Source organism: Triturus cristatus, chromosome 9 (assembly GCF_964204655.1).
Source record: "Triturus cristatus chromosome 9, aTriCri1.1, whole genome shotgun sequence".
Lineage (NCBI taxonomy): Eukaryota > Metazoa > Chordata > Amphibia > Caudata > Salamandridae > Triturus > Triturus cristatus.
In genome coordinates, this window is record NC_140592.1 from 742229729 (window position 1) to 742254510 (window position 24782).

The window sequence follows — 24782 nt, forward strand, 5'->3', positions numbered from 1 at the left end:
TTCAGGGAGGACCTGGCTTGGCAGTTCGGGCTGGACTGTTCCCATGAGGCACAGGGTCAAGACTGATTTGCATATGGCTGGGTTCAAACTGAAATGGCATGGTGAGCAAAAAACACAAATGGATTTAGGCCCAGATCTCTGTACTGGGATGAATATATGACATTGCTCTGCATTCTGTCCATCAACTGTTGTTTTTGCAGTAAAAGATGCGCAGTTATGTCACTGCCTCTGAAACACACAGAGGTCGAACATATTTAACATATTCAGTATATAACATTTGGGGAATACAGGCTCAGAATAAAGCCGGGGAATTTCGTGATCAGCGCGAGGCTGCTGCTTGCTTCACATGAGTTATGGCACTCTGGCCTCACTAAAGAATATCCCAGGTTTGTGTGGCTCACCTCTAGGCCTCGTTATGTCACGTTTCTTTCTTTAAAGTCACTGCAAGCAACTGAAAAGCGGCGCTTACACTAGTGTGCTCACAAATAGTGCCTGCTACCCACTGCTGCTTTGTAGCGCTTTGGAAAACAATTATTGCGATCACCCATGTTCATATTTTGAGCATTTTGTTGGGCGCACGTGAAATGGAAGTGCCTCATGTTATTTTAAAAGAAAACAGGTGTTATAAACTATTTCGTACTCATGTTATCTAGCTCCAGAGGGTGAAAGGCTGAGGTGTATTAAACCACTGAACTTTCTGCAGCCCATGGTTTGAGGAATCAAATGAGTACTTAGTGCTTTAAATAATTAAGGTGGGGGAAACAAGTGGAAATGGCAAATGATTTTATTAGGAAAACTGCTAACCACTGATCCAGAAGACGGCAGAATTATTAGGTATGTGTAAGTAATGTTAGAAAGCACTGTTTGCCGACCGCGCCATCTCCTTATTTTATCCTTTGGTACTCGAGAGGGACTGTAGTATCAGAGAATTGAAGTGAAATGTAATAACCAACAATGTCATGTTGTCCTTTATTTCTAGAGCCTCTTTCATCAGACATGGTCTCTTGGTGCGCTTGCACAGAAGTTTCGAACTATGAGCCCAAACGAAAGAAGGTTTAGTGTTAGAACATAACATTCGAGGGTACGGTGTGCGATCCACAAAGTGTGTTTTTTCCTCTCATATGTATAGTTGTGGGGGCTTCGTCGAACGTTTAAACTTCACGCCCCCTCCTGAAGATTCGGGGCAGAATATGTTTAACTCCGACGGGCCTCACTCACCTTAAATCTATCTGAAGTCGATCCATGAAGTATTATTGTCACCTGTAATATTAACGCATGCTGTTTGCAGCGCAATGAAAAAACAAAACTGTAGCAAGCGCTATATAAAATGGAAATGATTTTAATAAGGCAGAGTTATGTACGTAGCACAGACATAATGTTTAGTAACTATTCTGTCTGCACCGGGAATGGATGGTGGGGCAGACGAACCGTAGAGTTACTTGTGCATGTTCTTACACTGGTAGTTTCTTTTATCACCTCCTGTTTTGTCGAAAGCGACCTAAAGCTGCTGATGACTCTGCGGCGCTAGCAGAGGAAATGCAGTTGCATCACATACCGTAGAACAGTCTGTGTCCTTAAGCAGCGTTGTGGGAGTAGGTTACAGAGATGAGTGAAGGTGCCAGGCTGGGCAAAGTGGAGCGGCTTGAAGCAAAAACAATGCAAAGTACATTAAAATAATTCAAACAGCGATGGGGGCATTCGGAACGGCCAACGCTGACCTACGGACTCCAGCATGGTGACAGCAGAGAGAGCGGTGAGGGCACTGCAGGAGTGAGGAGAGGGGGTGGGGTCAAAAAGGGCTGGTGAGGCGGCCCTTAGCACGTCACTCGGTAAAGCCCAATGTGCTTGAATGTAGAGGAATTATACAGGAACAGGTTTGGCCAGAATCAACACGGTCTTGTGACGTTATTTATATCCTTGGGCATGCCCTGCAGCCACCATTAACAAGTCTTAAACAATGGTACATTTGAACGCGAAGGAAAGACACCATGATGTTGTTAATTCCGTTGTCTGGCATCAGCGCCCCAGACCGACTCATGTAACAACAACAGCTGAGACATACAACGGGGAAGGCACTTTCAGCTGGAGGAGCAATGGGAGGAGGGAAAGCTGGAAGACAAACAACTAAGCGTTAGGAGAATGGGAACAGAGACAAAACAAGGCAGTGGGGAGCAGAAAGTGGGCGAAACTAAAGCATAAAACAGAACGACAAGCAGTGACGGGGATTTGGGATGAAAGTGGCGATCTAGCGGGGGTAGTGGGGGCGGGCAAGCAGAGGGAGGGGGTTGCGGAGAGGAGTGAAGGTGCTGCGCTGCGGCAGGAACAACTTGCCACACGCAAGGGAGCTCGAATCAGCGCGACAAAGAAAAAAAAACAAGGGGGTGGCAAATGGTGTGCACTTTGATGTCCTCAGTGGCCGCGCGGCTCACTGAGGACATCAAAGGGGCCGCGAAGTGATCAGGCAGTGCTTTTCAGGCTGCCAAATGGTGCGAGCGCCCAGCACACATGCACTGTATTTGGAGGCCTGAAAAGCCACTGTTTGCACTTCCAAAACTCGCTTACTATAAGTCTCGCCAGAGCAGCGCTAAAGCACTGTCTCAGGCGAGACCTAAAAAAGCACGAGTACCATGATCTAGCTTCCTGCCAAATTTGGTGCAATTCTGTTCAGTTTTTGCTATAGCCCTGTCTAAAGATGTCGATGGAAAATACATGGGGAATTTGTGTTTTGGGACATCCCCCTTTCCATGCAAAAACTAGTCAAAAAGTAGCACCTTTTTGGAAAGTTTCATGGAGATTTGTCAAACGGGGCCAAGGTTATTAGCAAAAAAAAAAAACACTTTTCCTATGGAACATCTGACTTAACTGTAACTGCCCAGTGGCAGCAGCTACTGGGACACATAATGGAAACCTGCGTAATATGGCCCAATATTGCCATTGAGGAGTTCTGGTGACATAAACCATAAGCGCAAGGACCATATCCTACAATACCTGTTATGTATTTTAGATTACATGTTTAGTTTGAAATAAATAGCTTTTTTTGAGCTAACCACCCTAAACTGCAGCTAACAATGTGCACTGACTGGAATTAAAACTTTTAGGTTTTATTTAGCTTTCATGAATAGTTTTGATAAAACAGCGGCTAAGAGGTATTTATGCTCATTTATTTCAGCAGCAGTTACAGTGTAGTTATGGATTCACCACGTGACATTTTGCCATATAATTTACAGATTCTGCCAGAAGGTTTTAGATCAAATGGATGGACACATTACTTATAAAGAATATGCTGCATAATTTGTGTGTGTGTTTTTAAAGACATGGCCTTTCTGTATAATATGGTCCTCCAAATCGCATATTCCTAGTAGTCCTGCATGATAATGAAAACGATATTTTACAAGGAGTCAGGACATAATTTCCTTAAACACTGCATTTTTTGCAATAAGAGTGCTAAAAAATATGATGCACATATACACAAATCTATCAATACTGCAGGTTTCAGCAATTCAGCTTGCTGGGATTACAAAGCAACTGCAAGGATGCATCTCGGAAACTGAGAAAATGCCGAAATTGTTAGTCTTGTATGTTATTCATCACACCATCCAATTTTTCACTCAGATATCGGATGTGCTTTGAGAAGGCAAATGTCCAGGTAAAAACTCACCAAAACAGTATTGCCACATCACTTTAATCCATATGCGGCAAAAAACTTCTATCACAAACTGCATAGGGATTACGAGGCTACTTACAACTGGGCCCTCCCTTTTACATGCGAAGACAATCTTCATACCTTGTATATTGCTTTAAAGCCATAGCGGAAAGAGTGTTTTCTACAAGTATATACGTCCTTTACTTTTGCCACTGGGTTTTATGCAAGCAACGCCTGCTTTATTAAATCTGCAACTTTCAGATAACTACACAGTTTGTTTTTATACATCATGGTTTTTAGCTGGGGTGTTTCATTCCTCCTGATGAATTGGGTGTATTGGGTCTCGATGATTTTAATTAATGATGCATTTATCGTATAAACTTTTATCATTTACGGAGTTAAAATCGAATAAAGTGAATCTTGACTGCTTTCAGCTGTTGGCACAGATTGGAGGGGTCTTACACCTGATATTGAATGGGTGCCAGCTTTTAATTTATTTAACATTTTTCCTGAAGACTCTATCGATGCAAGGTATTATTACATATAACCCAACATGCCTTTTGCCGATTCAAACCAGTTTGCCTTGCAATCTTTCACAAGCACAGACGTAGCCTAATTATAGTTCAGGGTGTATTTTCGTTTTTTTTTTTCTCTCCAAACTTTTTTAGAAATTATTTTTCATTTGTATTGCGCACTATCTGAATACAGTTTTATTTCACACTGTGGATCCCTGGACCCAATGTAAAGGCAGAAAAAGAAATCTGAAGATAGCGCTAGCTTTGGGTAGTTGCATCCAGGCCATGGCCCAGTCGAGGCACACGGTTTCACTTGAAAAATACTGAAGGCAATTTTAGTTCCGGCCACTAGGTGGCCAGTGTACATACTGTACGAATCTAAAACAGAGCCACAAAATACAAAGTCTTTCCGGACAGGGAATTGGTATAAATGCAAACAGGCTGGGATTTATCCACAACTATTGAGCAGATCAGCATCATAGGTAAAATGCTAAAAAGAACTAAAGACCCAAGACTCTCTTGCAGATATCTAATACATTATCCTTCCCTTCAAGTCAAAAGTCTTGTCAAATACAGAACATCAATAAAGAAATAGGGAAGGGGTGGTGGGAGTTAAAGTACAACGCCTTATTCTGTAGCCCCCGAAACACATCCGCACAACCAAACCAATGTTTAGTGCTAGAGAGAGAAAAGGGACTACCAGCCCAGAGGGGACAATCCTACTCACAATTCCGTTGTTCTCAAGGTAAGGCTGGGCCATCATCATCTTCATTAGAAACATACTCTACCTGCTTGCCGTTAGGCAATAAAACCAAATTATAGAACTTTCATTCATTGTAGCCCAGTGGGATAAGTGGGAAACGGGGTGGGGGTCTGATAAAACGTTACACTGTAACCAAAAAAAGCACACAGAAAAAGGGCAGACATTACATGGCCAAGCCGTTTAGTGTGGACTATCGTTTTTTTGGTCATGGTTAAGATTCAACTACATATTGTTGGTCCCTTTCTGAAATGAAACAGGTGAGCTAAGAGCAACAGAACAGGATGTGACCTAGAGTATGAGGAATTAGCATTGGCCAATATTAATCTAAGCATTCCAGCCATTTCCTTTTCTGTCCTCTAATGGAGACAGGACAGTCGTCGATGGATCGCCTGTGATCTCTTCATAGATTGATAAAGTACCAGGATGATTCTATCCCTTCCATGACACTGTGTCACTGCAAAGAACAGAGAGCGCCCACAGGCCTTCAGACCACTTCAATCTCACTGCATCACTGCCTGGAATACAGAACACCCACATACATACACCTTTGCTGTGCCACAGTTCTATCGCAGATGGCAGGAACCCTGAGTCCCTGCTTCCAGATCTGCCTTCTCGTCAGAAGACCATGTGTCCTCCCCAGACACCAAACAACAATTCTGACAGATCACACGGAAATTGAAACTGGCTGCGTACCTGGTTTGCATTCGGGAATCATCGCCTGGAAATCACAGCCCACTCGGATCATGCTGTCTGGAAGGAACAGAAGAGGCAGGATTAATACCGTACAGACTGCTAGTGTTCTCCATGTTTAGTGCAGTCATCACAGATCAACACAATTAGAAGTGTGCAATCATCCAAGAACAAGCGAAAAGAAAATGGCCAGCTCAGATGTTCAATGGTTATAAGTGAAGGGTACAGCAATATCGACTGACTGACTATGGAGAGCGGTGGGGCGGATAAATCAGGTACTATATTGACTAGAAATCATGAACACAGAAACAGTAGTGAGAAGACTGATGTTGGACCTAGAGCGAGGTCTAGTAGCAGGTAGGCTTAAGAGGATAAAATGATGCGAGAACACACAAGTGCTGAGAAAATAATTGTTATTGATAGAGGAGACAGCGTAGTGTAAAGGTTGTGGAGATGCCAACAAGGGCATCGCCACAGGTGGATGGGTGGAAAGGTTTAGATATGATGTAGTGTGTACTGCGGAGAGGAGAGGAGTGTAGTGCTAGGTGTGTGGTTAGGACAAGAACGTTTTATTGGTGGAGAGAAATTTGGAGTAAGGAGTCAGAGAGCCAAAATAGGAAAACTAATTGGTGAAGAGGGAAGCAGTGATCACGATATACTAGTGGTAGAGCCGAGGAATAAAATTATTGGTGGAGGGAGTTGTAGTGATAGAAGTATGGACGCGGTAGAGCTGAGAACATGTTTATTGGTGGAGAAGGTTACAGATAAGAAGTGGCAGAGTTTAAAGAGAAATACAGGTGAAGAGGAGAATATTGGTGAGGCTTGTGTAGCTGAGAGTGATTTGAGTGTGAAAGATGGGTAACTGCAGTAGAGCCTGGGAAAGCAATAACATTGGAGTATTTTCTTGAGTATTTGTAAAGCAGAGCCTTATGTTCTGAGAGCAAGAGTGCTGAACCAAGCAAAAAAAAAGTAAGAGCCTCCATGAGTACTGAACTGCAGGAAAGTGCCCTATTTGTATGGTCACTCCTCTCCCCCCACACACACACACTTTTTGCTCCAAATGCTGATGGTTATGACTGATACCTATATGCCCCTATAGTGGCGTTCCACATTGGAAACTACTATACGTGTCAGCGGTCCTTAGGATAACATGGACTGCCACCCGAGAATTCTAGGGTAGCAGCTTCATTATGATACTGCCGAAACATGTCTTGATTGTTATCAAACAACCTGCCTTCTTACCCCTGAAAATTAATCTTGTCCCCTGGGTGACGTGGCCAACACCCAGGTGGATACCTTAGAGGTTGCCCACCTGGTTGCTCAGACTTCTCTGTGCTCAGGCTGGCAAGCCTGCTCTGTTCCACGCCTACTGCAGCCAAGACAGGGTTCTGACCTCCTGCCAGGCAGTGTGATCACTCCCAGGAGTTAGGAACAATGGCTTGGGCAGGAAGGAGGTCACACCTCTCTCCTCCCTAGCAGGCACATCAAGACTGTGAGCTACAAAGGCTGAACCATCTCTGATATGCATCAGGGCTGACTCCCAGTGGAGGGTACAGCCCAAGCCCAGGCACGTTTGAACCCAAGCAGGCGGGAACTTGGCTATGCAAGGAGGTGAACACCCACAGAAGGCTAGTTACACCTCCAGGGTAAACAGCCTGGTCTGTACACCAAAATTTGATTCCTGCCAACTTTAAGAATTGCAGAATAGAGGATTCCGGGTAGAAAAAGTGACCTACATCCCCAGATGTAGTCACCTCAGGGGAGGACTAGCTGCAGGGACTAGCTGCCCATTGGCTACTAGCTCCCACACCCTTAACTCCCCTAAATTTAGGATTTAAGGGATTCCCCTGACACCAGAACCTCAGATCTGAACAACTTGCATCAAGGAAGGACCAAGAAGAGACCTGTGTTGCCGACAACAGGACTTTGCTCACAGCACCAGAGCAAAAGGAGAATACTTTGTCCCTGTGGCAATGGACTTGGAATTGAGTGAATGAGCCTCGTCCTAGTCTACAACTTGGCACTCCAAGAGAGGGACACATGCGGATGTCAAAAGCCCCCTCTGACTTCCCTGAACTTGTGGCACTAGCCCCCTGCAAACTTAAGGTAAAAACACACACCGAATCTGAAGAATCACTGGCCATCAAGCCCTCCGTGGTGAAGTCTTGCCTGCCATGTCCGAGACCCCACGAAGTACCAGTACCTTTTTGTTGGGTTTACCACTGCCAAGGCTCGTTGGTCGCCAATCCGGCAACTAACCCTCACACTCAATTCATCTGCAGGGAAAACTGTGCAACCTTTAGCCGACGTCAGCAGGTGTGCATCTGTTGTGTTTTTGCATTCTGTTTTCTTGCAGCATTGTTTAAACCATAAAACCACATTCAGCACCATGGATAGCCAAGACAACTCTGCACCTGGACTCCATGGGCTAGGCATAACTTAACTTACTGTTCCTCCGTCCCCACTGCCGTGAGGCCTTGCATCCCCGCCCGTGCTGTGGATCGCATGGAGCTTTAAAGTGCCTCCCTAGGTTGCAGGGGCCCCAGGACACTCAGGAAGACCTTATAAATCAGGGAGGTGTCCCCCGGTGTCAGAGCACATAGAACCCGACCGCACCGCAGCACGCCCTCGATGACCAAGAGAGCGGTGGTCATGTGGCGTCGCGCGTAAACAGACTGAGAGCGGACTGCGCATAGGCCCTCACAGCACCCTGTTGGGCTGGGAGCATTGCGTCCCCAGATCCCGAAATACACGGTTCTCGACCGCGGCCAGCCTGAGGCTTTCAAGATGGCTGTGCCCACAAGGCAGCGGAGGTACCTAGGCCAAGGTGAAGAGGTGCGACACCACATAGCAGATTTCAGCTGCACTGGGACACTGATGTCAGCGGACTCGGCACCCCGCTGGAAACCACCCAGGGAGGGGCACACAAGTTGTGAGTAATTATTGGCCACACTATGACCAGCATAATCCCTGAGTGAAGGGCTCTATGTACCAGAGACCCCGAGTCAGCACTACGTGCCCCCCAGGTGGTACACCCCTGCACACGACGACCACTGGCAGGTGGGGTCCAGGAAGAGCAGTTTGGAGGGGACGACCGGCGTTGCTGCTTCTACTGCTGAGGGGTGGTGGAAGGGGAGTGTGGAAGGCCCTGCACACTTGCGCAATGTGCATGTTGGAGCCTGGGAGGCCCCTGCACTGAACTGAAGACAGCCTGTGGACGACTGCTGGGTCACTGGGGCCAACCCTACTTTAAACAGGCCATGGTCACAGTCTGCCAGGGAGCCACCGTATAACGTCCATATGGGAGGCCGCCCCTGAGCAACACTTGGCTTGCTGTGATCCATAACTAGGGGCCCCCTGAGACCTGACGTCAGACCCTTCGCATCTTGGGCAGGGAGCACCCTTGAAGTTGCGGGGACTGTGACACCTTACTGACTGGATTTTCCTTCAGCGGGCGAGAAGAAAAAGACGACTTGCAGTAAAACCACGGAAAGCCTTCAGTTCGTGGCCCTGCAGCTCAGGGACCTCCTGAGATACTGTAGGCCCCCATGCTGGAGATAAGTGAAGCACTGGAGTAATGGGGGTGCACGATGCAACACAAGCCATATCAGGCACTGCAGTACACCTCCAATGTTACTGGCACTTGAGGCACTGACACCGCGTGTGCTTGGAACGCCGCGGTGAGGAGCACCCCCTACCCGCTGTCGCAGCTTACGGGAGAGTGTAGCCTACAACCTGCCTTCCAGAAGCGGGTGAGAGTACATGGTCTGACATGGCCATCGCTCTAGCCAAGAAACAACACTCCCTAAAAGAGATGCTGACAAAGCCAACTGGGAGTCAAACCTGGGACAAACCTCCTCCCACCTGCTTAGAACAGCATTCATAGGGAAACAAGGAGGGCCCAGTGAACCACTCCTTTCTGGGGGCCCTCCAGACTGTTAAAAAGGATCTATTGTAAGATCTAAAAGAGGTTAGTGGAGAACTGCCAGAGATGTGAGACAGAGTCTCCACACTGGAGGACCACGGCTCTAGAAGAGATGAAGAGCTCCAGCAAGAAGTTAACAGACTCAAGGAATAGCATATTGATCTACAAGCCCATGCCTAGGACCTTAAAAACCGGTTGAGATAGAATAACATATGAATCGGGGGGGCCCCAACCAATGCTGAAGTAGCAGACATCAAATCTTACGTGAGGGCCTGCTCATCCAGATCCTGGCGACTCTACCCGACAAGGAGATACAGCACGACAGAGTGGGTCCTCCACGTCCAGAGAACAACTGCCTAGTCGACATCCAAGTCTGTGTCCACAATTTCCAGCTCAATGAACAGATTCTATGTAATGGCAGACACCCACATCTACGGAGGAGCAGAATGCAGGAATTTAGTTGTTAGATGTCTTTAGGCAGCACCACCATGAGCAGTGAGTCGCTGGAATACTGAAGTATGGCGATTCCTTGTTCACCGGGCAATCCACTTTCAGACTGATGATCATTGGAGATAGCATGGAACCCAGTAGAACACACGCCGGTGCTGTATCAGAATCAGTTGGCACTCTCTCTACAAAAGAAGTGCACTTATGGACCAGTCACCACCCATCTTCGAGCCAAAGGTGTCACCCACTCTTGTGGGGGGGGGTTGTGGGGGGGGGGGGGGGGGGGGGGGTAGACACCCCTTTCACATTGTTTTTAAGTCGGTGGGGAGGCTATATAAGCTTTGATCCCTGACAAAGGCGTGCAAGGTGCTACAGATCAAAGAGCCCTCCGATAGTGACAAACAGGCCACCCCTCGAAAATGAAAGGCCAGGAAGCACCTTTGGTGTAAGAGGGAGGCCGGCATCCTTCAGAGGTCACCGTCCAGACCCAGAGACTATGGCTATGGCTATGGATAAGTGAGCGGTGCTGGAGACGCTCTCCTGAGACTCCGACAGGTAAGAATATACCTGAATAAGGCTGGGGATCCTATACTGGGTGTGATAGTGGAGGGCTGGGGCTGACTGGGTGGAGTGTGGGGGGACAGGGCGATAAGGAGGACGAGTATGAAGAGCTATGGACCCCTACACTCAAGTATTCCATTCAATGATGTTGCTATTATGTTTTTGTTATGGTTGCCTTTTTGAGGGTGGAGTACTTGCCAAACTAGGGTTTGCCACGATATTCGCTCTCTGGGCCCACACAGGCTGGTTCTTAGAAGGCCTAGGTGATGTTTTCACTCTTTCCTATCACGATAAACTAAACGTCATCACCTTTAATGTGAAGGCGCTTAATACAACCAAATGCCAAGCAATCATATCATATACTTGGAACAGACTTGTGTCTTCTACAGGAGACCAATCTGTTTGCTGGTGATTGTTAGAGTCCGGTCCCAGACCTTTCAACAACTATTTTTCTCATATTCGGCCAATACAACAGTGGGAGTGGCTCTCTTCGTCTCGCAATCTTTCCGAGGGAAAGTGGGTGCTAAACTTGCAGAGATCAGGGGCAGGGTATTGACAAAATTAGAGTGTTGAAGATTACACCTTGGTAATGGGTTCAGGCATGTCCTTTCAAGATAAGGCAGTCCTGATGTGTGGACCTGAACCTTGTGTTCCGCAGTGAACGGGACAGGTTGGCGTCCAGATCCTGGGCCCTCTTCCTAAGAGGGAATACAGTGGCTACAGGAGATGGGGCTGAGAGACCTTTAGAGAGAACAACCCCAGACTCAGGACTATGGGCCATATGTATTAACACATTTTCCCATAGACACAAAATGGGTAAAACCATTTGATGCATCTGGCCCTATACCTTTTATTCCCATGTCCACAAGACTTATGCCCACCTTGATCACTTCTTGGGGACCAGGGAGCTACAGACCCTCCTCACAGCAATAGAGGTAGAACCCCACTCTCGTTTCTACCTTGCAGCGGTGTCTCTCGCACTAGCTCTCCCAACTTTACAATATACACCCCAACTGTGGAGACTGAGGGAAACCCTACATCAGAGACTGGAAGTGGGCGAGCTGATTAACCAAGCAATCAACAGTTATTTAGACATAAATGATACAGAAGACAATCTGATCACCCCTCCTCTGAAGATGCTGAAAGCAGTCATCGGGGGGGGGGGGCTAATTGCGATCTCCGTGCAGATAATAAAGTACGCTGCGAAGAGCAGGAGCAATTGCGCCAGCAATTACAGGAGCTAGAGCGTATATACAAACGTATGGTAGGCACCCCACGGGTCTGGTAAGAACAAGAGGCGGCAAGGAAACAGCTGGCGGGGCTGGATTTAGACATGGCAAAGTACGCATTCCTTAGACTTGAGCACTCCTATTTAGGGGGAAACGAGTGGCAACACCTACTGGCCAACCGGCCTTGTGCGCAACAACACATTGCTGGTTTGGAGTCACTCTTAATACAGATGGGCCCGGAGATTGTAGGGGATGGCCCCATCGCATCTACCTTTCGCGCATTCTAGAATGAACTTTACTTGAAACAAACCCTCCCTGAGGACGGTCCGGGCCTTTTATCTTAGAGATGCGCACACTCTGTGCCTGCAGCAAATCAAGGTGACTTGCTAGACCGCCTGATCCGGATAGAGGAGGAGATTTCTGCTATTGCTAGGCTGAAACTCCTTAAATCACCAGACCGGATGGCTTTCCGGCTCTATTTTATAATAAAATCTGTACGAAATGAACCCCGATCTTGACCCGGCTTTTCAATGCGATAAGTGGACCCAGTACAGTCCCGCCCTGCATGATAGAAGCCTCTATTTTTGTCATTCCTAAACATTGGACGGATCCCAAACAGTGCGGGTCCTATTGACCAATATCCCTCCACAATGTGGATATTAAATTATTCACCAGAATTTTGGCAACATACCTAAACCCACTTATGCCAGGGCTCATTAATCCCAACCAGGCGGGATTTGTCCCCAAATAGACTATAGAGTGATATCACCAACAGGAGTATGCATTTACTTGATAAAGCTAAATGTTCCAAGCGAGAAATCGTGCTTTTGGCTACAGATGCCGAGAAGGTGTTTGACCGGGTGCACTGGTCGTACTTAGCAGCAACACTTGGCCACTTTGGTTGTGGGCCCCAATACAGCTGCCGGATTCTCAGCAATTCTGGCCAGCTGCGAGCGACAGTACATGTGAACGGTCAGATTTCTGCTCCATTTCCCATCCTAAGGGGGAAAGGCAGGGGTGCCCACTTAAACACCTGCTCTTCACCCTTTATATGGAGCCCTTTACCCAAAAGGTACATAACAATCCACACATTACTGGAGTCACCTTTGGTAGGGAGGAACATACAATTAGCCTCTACGCCGGTGATGTTATCATCGCAGTAGACAACCCCAGTGAGACTCTCCCAGCCTTCATTACAAGATGGAAGCTCTAGGCAGAACAGCAGGATTTTGGATAAATATCCCCAAAACAATTCCAGGCCCTCGACCTCTCATTACCTTTGGAGATGGAGGTTCTCCTTACCCGCAACTATCCGATCCAATGGCAGCCCACTTCTGTCCCCTACTTGGCAATCTAGTTCGTCCGGACTATTAAAGAGACTGCGACCCTCAACTACCAAATACTGCTCCAGAAAAGAGAGATCTGGTGCACAGGAAACTATACCGTCTCTCATGGCTTGGTCTACAAGGTGAGATGCAATGCTTTATGTAGACTGAGGGGCAGCCTCGCTTGAGTTGAAAACAGAGATACTGACCTGCAATAGAAGGGGTGCTGGGGATCCCTAATCTTAAGCAATAATACCAGGCAGCGCAACTCCACTATATGGTGGAATGATCCAGGGAGGAGTCCGAGACACATTGGCTGTAATGGATCAAGCAGTCGCAGGGACCTCTCTGTTTAAAGTGCTGTTCTTGCCTCACCCACAAAGAGCGGGAGGCCTTTATTCCTCCCCAGTCACTAAAGCTATCTTGAATGTGTGGGATCACGTTGCCAGCTGCAGGGGCCTGTTGTCATTCCTTTCCCCGCTGACACAGATTGTGGGCAATACGAATTTCAAGCCTGGCCTTGATCTCACCAAGTTCCAACGCTGGCAGAGCACTGAATGCCACTCTATTGGCAACTTCTTTTATGAGGAAGGGCCCCTCACCTTTGATCAGCTACCAGCTGACTATGAGCTCCCGGAGTCAGAGAGGGTGCAGTATCTACAGATCCAGCGTTGGAGAATGCACGGCCATAAGTGCAGCGGCCCCTTGCGGCATTCGAGAAATGGTTGATCACCAAAACGACTGACAAATGCCCTATTACCGAACTACATGGTAAATTGCAACACGTTTCCCTAGCCCCTATGACCCCAAGACCAAAACGCTGGGAACTAGAGTTAGGGAGGCGACTGACGACAAAGGATTGGGAGGAGGTATTTTACAGAGTGTGACACAGCACGCAACAGAGCTGTAACGAGATGGCCATGAAAATAGCTACGTATTGGTATTGTATGCCAGTGCAGCTACTCAAGGGCAATCCTACACGTAATGTCGACTGCTGGAGACATTGTGGATCCCCTGGGACACTAATCTATTTGCTATGGGAATGTCCTAAACTCACACTACTGGGACGGGTCCTGAAGGATATAGACACTCACTTTGATACTCAAATACCTTGATTTCCCACATACATTGTCTTAGGTCTCCTCAACATGCTGACCTTCCCACTTAAATCACGCAAGGAGTGACACATAGGCCTGGTGCTGGGAGCACCCCATCAAAATATCCTCACACACTACGGAACCAGCCAGCTTCCAACACACCTTGGATGGCTACACCGCTTATGGGATGTGCTTCCCTAGAGCCAACTGCCCAGGGCTACTCGTACAGGGAACTCTGGCATCCCTACATAGCCCTACTTCCTACGGAGTTCCGCGGACAGGCCTGTCCCAAATACTTGCATTTGCTAAGGTTTATAGATGTTGGTGACCCTTCAATGTTTGACTTTTGTTGAACATTCTCTTGGTTAATTGTGGGGTGCTGCAACACAATTGCCGCCTTGGTTTTTTGTGATTTCATACAATGATCCTAATAAAAAGATCCTAATAAAATCCATAACTCAGGTTATATGCATGCTATTCCGTTCGTTTTGGTGTCTTAATTAAGATAAAAATGCTCTTTATTTTTGTAAATTGGTGTCGGATTTCTATTGAGTCGTGTCAATTACTTATCATCCATGTTGATACTCTGAAATGTCCCTTCAGTAAAGCCTGACTGCTCTATGCCACTCTACAAGGACTGAGCTAAGGATTTATTAGTGTGAATCCAAGGACCATCTTTGGGGGGTAATGTGATAGTATTACATGGTGAGGTCTAACCCCCACACCACAAAATACTCCACTTTCCTACGTGAATACAGTAGCATCAACCGGCACTAGAAGGGTGCAGCTGCAGGTTGGATCACTTGCAAATTCTTTGTAAGGATCAGTAGTAGCAAGACAATAGATCTGCTGGACAGGAGTCCAAATTGTCTGAGTAGATGTGTTTTCTGGATCAACAGGGAGAGGAGGCAGGCTTAGTGACCGCAGTAACTTGTTCCAGAGTCTGGGGGCATGTACCGAGATGGCTTCTCTGTCTTATTTTTTTCACCTCTGAATCACATGCGTGTTAACAGGATTGGCCAGAGACAGTGTGCGCCTTTCCACTGTAGTCTGCTTTCTTTGTGGCAACTGTTTCAAGTTGAATGATTCAAGTCTTGAACATGACACAGACTTGTAAGGAGAGCTACAGAGCGTCTAACCAAATAAGGGCAACTCAACCTAACTTTTTTTGTCCTTCATAATGTGAGATGTGGCAAGGACAACTGCTTACAAGGGAATGAGGTTGGAGACATGGAACCCACTTCAGGGCGTTGCCCCTTCTATGTTCAAAAAGAGAAGTGTTTGTAAAGTTATTTGGAAGTTGAATGCATTACGATTGGATGGATTGTGAAGAGGGTTAGTTGATGCCAATCCACTTGTACCTTTTTACTGATGTGCATATTAAATGTGAGCCAAGTGGCAATATGGTAGACAGGGGATTTGGCCCATGGGGTGGGATGCTTCCTGTGCCAGTCTAAACAGCAAACAAACTGTGGGTGATCTTTGATAATGCATTGACCTTTGACACTCCGGTAAATAAAACGGTAGGCACATGTTTCTGGTTATCAAGACCCTAAAGAAAATCCTCCTTTTCTTACCCCAGGAGTGGAGGACTGCAGTTGTCATAGCACCTATTACACCTTGCTTGGACTACTGCAATGCCCTCTATTTGAATTTAAAACAATATTCATTGAACAAACTGCAGAGGATTCAAAACACGGATGCTAGATTGGTTCTAGGTCTGCAGAGAGCATGCTCTGTCAGGGAGGGCCCGAGGTCCCTCCACTGGCTTCCTGTTAGAGTTACTTTTATATCAGTATGCTTAGCGCATAAGGCTCCTCACCAGAGGGATGCAGACCATCTCGGGCGGCCTTTAGCTGGTATACCCCAACAGGTTGTTAAGATCCACCAGGCAAAGAAAAGCTGCGACCCCCAGGTTCAAAGGTCAGATGGGGGTAACGTGCTTTAATTGTTGGCGGCAGCAAGGCTCAGGAACAGCCTTCTTAAGTTTATTAGGATCGTTGGTTCATATCTTGTTTTGCAGGCAAGTTAAAACTAGGCTCTTTAGGTTCTTAGTTGGGTGGGGGCTTCTTTCTTGGGGTGGGTGGCCTGCTGGCTTCTCCCTATGTGCTGATGTGTTCGACCATAGCGCCTTGATGCCTTATTGGTTTTATGCGCTTTATAAAATACACACAAATCAAATACACAAGGTGTGCAAGTAACAGCAAAGGAAAACCTGCTCAGAGAGCGTCACTTGTACTTGGGGATTGAACATGCGGTCTCTAAGGGGGACAGATGGCAGACACCCACGTCTATGGAGGAGCAGGATGCAGGAATTTAGTTTTTAGATGTCTTTGGCCTGCAACACCATGAGCGGTGAGTCGCTGGAATACTGAAGCGATGGGGATTCCTTGTTTACCGGGCGATCCACGTTCAGACTGATAATCTTTGGAGCTAGCATGTAACCCAGTAGAACTCTGCATGTGAGAAGGCGCTAGGGAGGAGCGCCTGGAAGACTGCATCTGATTGAATTAACATCTATTCAGTGAGATTTATTTGTGCCAGTTTAGGATGGGATATTATGCTCAGGTGGGAAGCAATTTTGGGATCTCAACTTTTACAGCCTGTAGGGAATGAGTAGAATTCTTCCCAAACAGCAGATAGGACTCTTTAGAATCCCAGTGTCATGATGGAGTGGGCTCCATAACAAAACACTACTGGCAAAGTCGAATAGTAGCAACGCTTAGAGGTCTACCATCTCTGGCAACAAGGACGCCGCCTGAGCTTTCCAATGAAGTGGCTTATGTTCTAAATGTTGGAAGTAATCTAGAGATTGTGAAGGATTTATGAGCATCAAGAAATGTCAGGTTGTCTAGCCACAGGCCTTGCCAATAGTGTTCCAACCAAGCATAGTTTGCTCAGAGAGGACACACGAATAGGTTATGCAGGTATCAATACCTTCCTGTGTAGTTCTGAGGCAAAAGCATAGTTAAGAGTCTCGGTAAGGGTCATGTAATAAATAAGACCGCAGGCAGCAGGTTACATGAAGGTAAGGAGCTTTAATCATGCGCAATCTGAAAACGACACGGTTCACTCCTGCTCAGAAATCAACTGACCAGAACAAAACCTTAACTTTTCAAAACGGTCATGTGGAATCTTACAGTAATCAGATTCCACATGAAGCACCAAACAAGCCTAAGCAAATTACAACAGGTCACCTGTAAGACTGGGCACTGTATTAAGTGCTGGATCCACATGGGCAATATCAACAATCTGGGTAGGATGGAGGAAGGCAGCATTTGAAGCCATTGTCTAAAATATCATATGAACCTCTTATGTAGCTCACAACAAACAGTGCATTGTCTCTTGGCACTTAAAGAACAGATGTTAATTTTACTGAACTCCATTATGACTTCAGTCATATTGATCTGGAATCCTCCCACATGGGTGGGCAGCAGTATTTGCGTGGGGTAGTTTCACACTGCATAAAGCATCCTGTTCCAACTCTATTCATTGCCATTTCAATTTTGAGCTTCTCCGTTTGCAGCTTTATCCAGTGATCTCTGAACCAGAGACCACCCACGTATCAGCTCCAGGATGCTACCAAGCAGCCCACACAGAGTGGGTGTCCCTGAATCCACAGATTGCAACCAATCTATTTTGCCTGCAAGAAATGAAGACCAACATCGTGTTTTTTCATGGCAGCCTAATAGAGCGTGACACAGCATCATAGACCACACTATCACTATAGTAGCTTCAAAAATATGTTCTCAGTGCATCTCACTAATATACACCAGACTTTTTAAAACCAAGTTCCCAGCTGAAGATGGGTTTCAGCCAGCCGACTGCCCCAAGGATAGCTGGGCCCAGCAACTTTTGGTCATGTTGGAGTTTTGTGTTGGCGCTCATCAGGACATGAACCACGATGTGCCCAGTCACCCTTTAGCTAGGACAATGTTCTGGCTGAAGCCCTGCCTAGGTGCTTGACTGACTTCTGAAGCGATTTTATGGAGTTATAAATGTAGTGCTTCATACTCCTAAATACACTGTTAAACGATAGCAGGGTATCTAAATTGTACCACAAATTTTCTATATCCTATCTTCTCTCAAAAAAAGTGCCCACTTCTGAGAACCAGCCACCGTTAATAGTTCTCAATAAACATTTTAACACAAATGCACCGGAGAAGCTTCACTGCCGCACACAGCTCCTGCAGATCACAGCGCGACACATATCCGCCATGATTACAGCTCAGGATAGCCATTGCGTCACGCTTGTGCCTTGACAATAATTGTTTTTGAGAGTTGGATGATATCTTGAAAAGTATTCCATACCCTAACGCCTGGCTAGCGTCTTTTTACCAAGTCATTGGATTGGATCACGCCCTGAAGAAGCCCGAATGGGCGAAACGCGTTGGCTGTTTTGCATAGTCTACATGTATAATATCAAATGAGGAATTAAAAAGAAATACGACCACGTAAAATAAACAATTTGCCTCGGTCATCGTGATTTTGCTGGCTTATGGACTCTTCCAAATATTATGCTTTATTGTCTCTATTCGTGTGCCTCTCTATCTTTGTGTTAGAATGCTTCATACTCCTTCCTGACAAGGCGATAGAGCACTAGCTCCCAGGCGCCATTTGCAAAGTGCATGGTTGAAAGGGTGTTGAATGTACTTTCACCTTTATGGGGGTGTTAGGCGATGTGCACAAGGGTCACTGTATTTCAAACATGATATGGTAAAGATGTTGCAAAGTGTGTGAGAATAAACAGTCTTGCATTCCTACCCTTTTATTTTACAATATTTTTCATACAGTTATGTGGCTTGGAAGAGACCGGTTTTAAAGCTCTCCGAAATTCTAGGTGATTGCCAATTATTATCCTTGCAGGAATTAAGAATCAAAGTTTGAGTTCGTAACAGAGAAGAGACTTCTGCCCGTTCGTAACTTTGATGATACAGAAGTAACCCCCATCGCAAGGGCTAGCCAAGAGTCCATTTTTGCCTCAGGGACTGTGGATGTTGCCATGATGATGGACAGGTTATGGTGGAGAACCGGATGCAATGATCCCGAAGAGAAACTAGACAAAGAACTGCAGGTAAGTCAGTTCTTGTCTAATCATCCTGCCCGATAGTCTTACTCTCCCCAACATCAACAGAACCCAGATAGCCTTAGTGTCCCTAATGAATCGTGTCCTTGTGTTGATACCACCTTGTGTGCCCTGAGCCGGTCTACAGATGGCTGGTGCTCCCTAGAACATCTGCATCGGCTGCACCCTACCTTGTATTGAGTCTTACCAGTTCTTTTTGACAGAGTCAAGGTATGTTGCCCCGGAAACTTTTAAAAGAAGCCGTAAGCGCATAATCCAAAAATAACTTTTGGACCTGTGGTTAGGGCAGTGTCATTTAAAATGTTCCTCTTTATGCATCACCAACAGATCTATCAGCATTCAATACAGTAGGCACCATTATATTTGGCTTGCGATCGCCCCCATTTTGAGACATGGGCCCATAGAAGTACAGTGCTATAGGCACAGCCACTGAAATTATGCGGCAGGATTTACAAAATTATGTGTTAAGAAAACCAAATTGTGCAGCATAACAGCCAATTTTGTAATAGCATTACTTCATTATTTTGTCACTTGTACGTACACTTGTTAACGCTGTGTGGGGATTGGTCACACCTCCTTTGTACCAGTCGAACACCCAAATCTAGCGATAGGCAACAGACAGGTGGTCCAGTCCAGCTTTGCAAAGGGACTGCCACTGCACTGTAACACGTGTCACTGTGTTTTCAACAACTTTTTAACCATTGGAGCTAGAATTATTATTTTTTAATCTGGAGATTATGGTTTATGGAGCAAATCTATAAATAAGCGAAAAACGCAGCAGCTGCACAATCACTTAATTCCGTACCCCTATAGCCAGGGCCATTAGAATTAAGGCAACTGCAGCTTCATACTTTTTTAATACGTGTCCTTGAAGTCCATCTAGAAGCTCAACCATTAACAGCGAGTGAATAGAGGTTTCGGGGCATCAGTGGACCTTTGAAAAAGGTTATCTTGTAACCACGCTGAGACATTAAGAATCCCTCACCAATTTCAACTTTCCCAATTGGGGACCAAACTGTACTTTTTTTCAGTGCTCAGTTGTGAGGCCTTAAATTCTCTGAGCTATTGTGAACTAAGTCACCCCAGTACTTTGATGCTACACTGGACTAGCAAAGCTCGCTCTTGTGTACACTTTCAATGATGAGACCTGAAACTTAAACCTAGTAGCAACTACAAAAGTCCTAAACCTTCCAAAATTACTCCGAAAAACAGACCCACAGACTTACAAGGAGTTGTATTTGGCCCTATCAACAGGCAGTAAAACAGATGGAGTTACATCCACTCAACTATGGCACTTTAGAATGTTATTGTGCTTTGCTGCTCAGTGTTTCAACTGTTTTAATTATGGCTCCCAGTTTTATGGAAGATTTTTTGTTAACATTTCCGTCTGTATTTATTCATATTATTTTTTGGCCATCTTATTGGTATTTATCCATATTATATGTTGTGTTTTGAGTCCTAAAATGGTACAGTTCCACATTCATTTAAATGATGAACATGCACTCATACTTTAATGCCTGCTACGTTTGAACAAATAAGCAGCCCAATATATCAAAATATTACACCCACAGGTAAATATTAACATTATACTTCATATATATGCTAAAATAGGTTTGTATTTAAGGAAACCTCATCCTGTTTTTTAAACTCCCCGTGCTATCTGCTCAGCTGTTGGCTTGAAATTCACGAAAGACAGCATGGCAAGTCAATCACAGGAAGCACACTTTTCAGTATATTTCTGCTTTTAAAAATAAATACAGACAGGAAACACATTGTTTTCTGTATGTATTTATCTGTAGAAATGGAAAACTAGGAGCCTTAGTTATGATACACACACATGCCTTTTCCAAGTCCTTCCTCTTCCCGGACATTAATCTTCCTTATTTGCGATTAACTATTATGTTGTGCTATATCTAAGCCCAAGACCCTAACAACTTGACTGTTCAATCACTGAAAAGTCAAGGTACCTAAGGGAGTCATGGCTAAACTTTGCAAGTAACAGTCTCCAGACCCCTGAACAGTGGGGAGAATGCCCAGTTCTCCCTGCCTGTCACAAGGCCTGGAGCAAAGACCTTGCAAAGGACCATGACTAGGGACACTGGAATTATTGGGCAGCGGAATACCAAATTATGCGGCAGAGCTGACATAATTATTCGATATGTCCCTATTTTTTTTTTGTTTATTTTAGCACACTGTTGCAAAAGGGATTTAATCGCTATACAAACGACAGAGCGTTCTTAAAGAAAACTCTACGCATTCACCAGATCCTTTTGAAACAGTTATTCCCCAATACTAGAGTAGAATATGTGGCAAGGGTGGTACATTTGTAACTACACAGAAAACAGCACAACCCTACAATCATGTTCATTCTCAGTGGCCCTAGCTATATTAAATAAAGAAAGGGACATACACATTTCCAGCGAGTCCTAGTCGAGAGAGTTGCGTCATTTGTTTTAGGACACTAAGTCTAATTTAAGGGGTCACAACTGGAGCACTGTGTCCAGCTCTGAAGGCCTCATCTAGAGTAATGTGTGCAGTACTGAAAGCCACATTTGGAGCAGTGCATCCAGTAGAGGAGGCAATAGTTGAAAGAGATAGAAGGGAACGATGCAAGCTATATTTTTTAGGAGAGCTGAGAAGTTCATTTCTGCCAGAATCCATCTATGTCCCCAAGCCATTGAAGAGGAAGGTGCCAACCTGGGTTTCAGCAGGCCTTGCCCTGCGTGGAGAGGGTTCAGTGGATATCTTTACGCATTAGGAAGCCAGCATGTAGCATCGTGTTTCAACGTGTCAAACCGTGCACCGCAGAGACAGGGAAAATGCAATCTCTAGAACTCCAGTGGCAGAAAAAGGAGGAGGACATGCCAGACACACGAACAAGGAGGTAACTTTGAAGGACGTGAGATGCCAGGACAAGGAATAAGCAAACCATCCAAAGCAACTGCGATTACTGGAATTGAACCCTTCTTGTCCTGTTGCAGAGGGTTCATGTCTCAGTTTCAACACCATTGCAGGCAGCGCAGGTTATCTAAATGGACACCTACTAGATACAACGACCGCAAACTAAAACCCACAAGCACATAGGTCAAAGATGGCTGAAACCCAGCCATATCTTCATTTGCTCAGACACTGGAAGATGGAACTCCAGCAGTCCTAACCACTATCCCCACATTCATGTCCTCTCTCTATATACCCTTTCACACGCCTGGCTAAAATGCTGGCCTTTCCAAAACTAGGCATTGCAAAGTTTGCAGCCTCGCAGGCCCACAAATTCGGATACATGTTCCTTTTTTACCCATTCATGTGCTTCTAGACTTATTTTAATCAGTTTCACAGGAGGATCCTAAACACTCTTCCTTTCCAGTCATATTTTGTAGCCTCTCTGAGTTATTATGTCCCAGACATCAAGTGACCCTGATGAGATCACAGGCTGGTGCCCTCCACCCAACGCCATCTGCTCTGAGCATCTGCTGATTAAGGCGCAACAATATCCTTCTAAATTGGACTAGCATCTTCTGTAGCCAGAAAGGTACTGCTTGGAAAACAAATATTTTATAAAAAGTCTTCATCGCTGCAGTCTACAGATTCACCTTCCAGAAAGATAAAATCACCACAGCTAGAATGATGTCTCAATGCTACAACAACTTCAGCGTAAAGATGGTACAATCCGAGTTCCACCATGTGACACACACAGAAGGCAGATTCCATGATTCATACTATGTGGAGGCACCATTGCCGCCAGGCGTGGAACGCCCATGGGGCTCAAAGGGCCTCACAACCAACCCCCTGCAGCCCCATGCCCCCCCCCCCCCACACCACTCCAACCCCCACGTGTGTGTCAGCCCTCCCGGGCACACACAGCAGCGACCGAGTACTTCACAGGTCTTTGAAAGACCATTTACTTGTTAATGAGGCTTTGTTGTTTTTTCACCCCTTCTTAGAGCCCCTGCATCTCCAATCTGCCTATTGCTGGAAGAATTAGACCCCCCCCAACCCCCCCAAATGTGTTCGTACAATTCCCAGAAATATGGCTCTAGATGCACCTCTGATTCCCGCCTCAAACTGTTCATACATTGAAGATCGGTCAGTGGCAAAAATCGCTTAGAGGAATCACTGGCAACCACCTAAAGATTTGACGCAAGCAGAAAAACATTTAAAGAGATTACCAATTACACCATTGACAAGAAATAGCAATGTTTTCCCCAAAAGACTGCTATGAGCATGTGCAATAAGGAATTCAAACAAACACCCTTTTTTGGAAGATTATTGAATACCCTCAAGATCATCAACTGACGATGCCTCCAGCAGCATTCTCAGTGCAGATGCAAAGGACTATATAGGAGTATTTAATTCCCCAAGGAAAGAACTAAAGCCAAAAAGCGCTCTCTCAGAGTCAGATAAGATCGCCCTCCAGGGCTGGTCATCTTGCACGTGTGGCAGATCGTGGCACAACTCTTCTGAAGGTTCCTTATTTGTTCTATGTTATCCTCCCATGCCCGACAAATAACATTAAGGAATGGAGTCCTCGTGTTCTATCACAGACAATCACAACACCTCCTGATTCAGTTGGAGTTGCAGCCGCCAGTAAGAGATCCCTGCATCCTTCACATAAGAGGTGTGCCATTAGACAAGTAAAGCAAGGAGCTAGGCCCCTTGATAGAAAACTCAGATCTCCAACAAGTCAGACAGTCAGGACAAACAGCAAAGGCGACACTTTTGCTAGGCACTATTATGGACATATTAGCACCAAGGAAATGCCTTACGGAAACCAACATGCCAGATCCCTTCTTGTAGAAAGTATGCTGAACAACAATGACCATTTCTTTGCTGCTATAAATGTCATGGGAGGAATTTGTGGAAGGTCTGCAGGCTGAATTAATCGTCAACATACCCCTTATTTGAAAATGTCTGCCTCTTTGCACAGGGATCCCAGATAGCTTATTTCAGCTACTGGGTTGCTCTACACTGCCAAGATGCCCTAGGCCAAAGTTTGAACCCCTGTACTTCAGTTGTAAGACAGAAAAAAGTAGTCCTTTTTTCCATAAATGGTGGAAATGGTGTCCTTTCAGGACTGAAGGCCAGAAGTGTATTTCTCAGGCATTCAAATCTAGTCTTCTTCTAGTAACATTCTTGCAGGTTCCACCTGCTATTCTTGGGCTGAATTTGTACATGCAGTATAGAATATAGCTACTCTCGTGACACAAACAGGACCTACATTCCAAAATGTATCTTCCCTTTTCCTTATCAGGATGCAACATATTCAGGAATGCCCACAAATTAACAGTATCAAGCTCACAATAACTATAAATATACTGAAAGAATATGAGGAGTTAAAGTCTTAGTTTATGGCTACAGGATTCCATAGAACATACCTAACAGATTAAGGCCTATATTCAGAGTTTCATGGACCAGTTGATGGGGCTGATAAGGTGTATTGTCGGCCCCAGTATGATTCTTAGATTTGTGGTTTTACCACATACCTGTAAATATATGCCTTGGGA

At 45.7% G+C, this 24782-nt stretch overlaps 1 protein-coding gene and 1 long non-coding RNA gene across 3 annotated transcripts in view; one reads left to right on the plus strand and one right to left on the minus strand.

The window, feature by feature from the left end:
• Positions 1–24782, minus strand: part of RCOR2 (REST corepressor 2) — a 224197-nt gene that overhangs the window by 154536 nt on the left and 44879 nt on the right. For both annotated transcript variants that reach the window (XM_085626014.1, XM_085626013.1), the window contains exon 3: positions 5615–5671. In XM_085626014.1, the coding sequence (XP_085482140.1) occupies positions 5615–5671 (57 nt within the window). The remainder of the gene's footprint in view (positions 1–5614; positions 5672–24782) is intronic.
• LOC146798700 (uncharacterized) overlaps positions 1–24782 on the plus strand; it is a 348412-nt gene that overhangs the window by 42254 nt on the left and 281376 nt on the right. The window contains exon 3 of the long non-coding RNA XR_014968751.1: positions 19062–19269. This is a non-coding gene — a long non-coding RNA (uncharacterized LOC146798700). The remainder of the gene's footprint in view (positions 1–19061; positions 19270–24782) is intronic.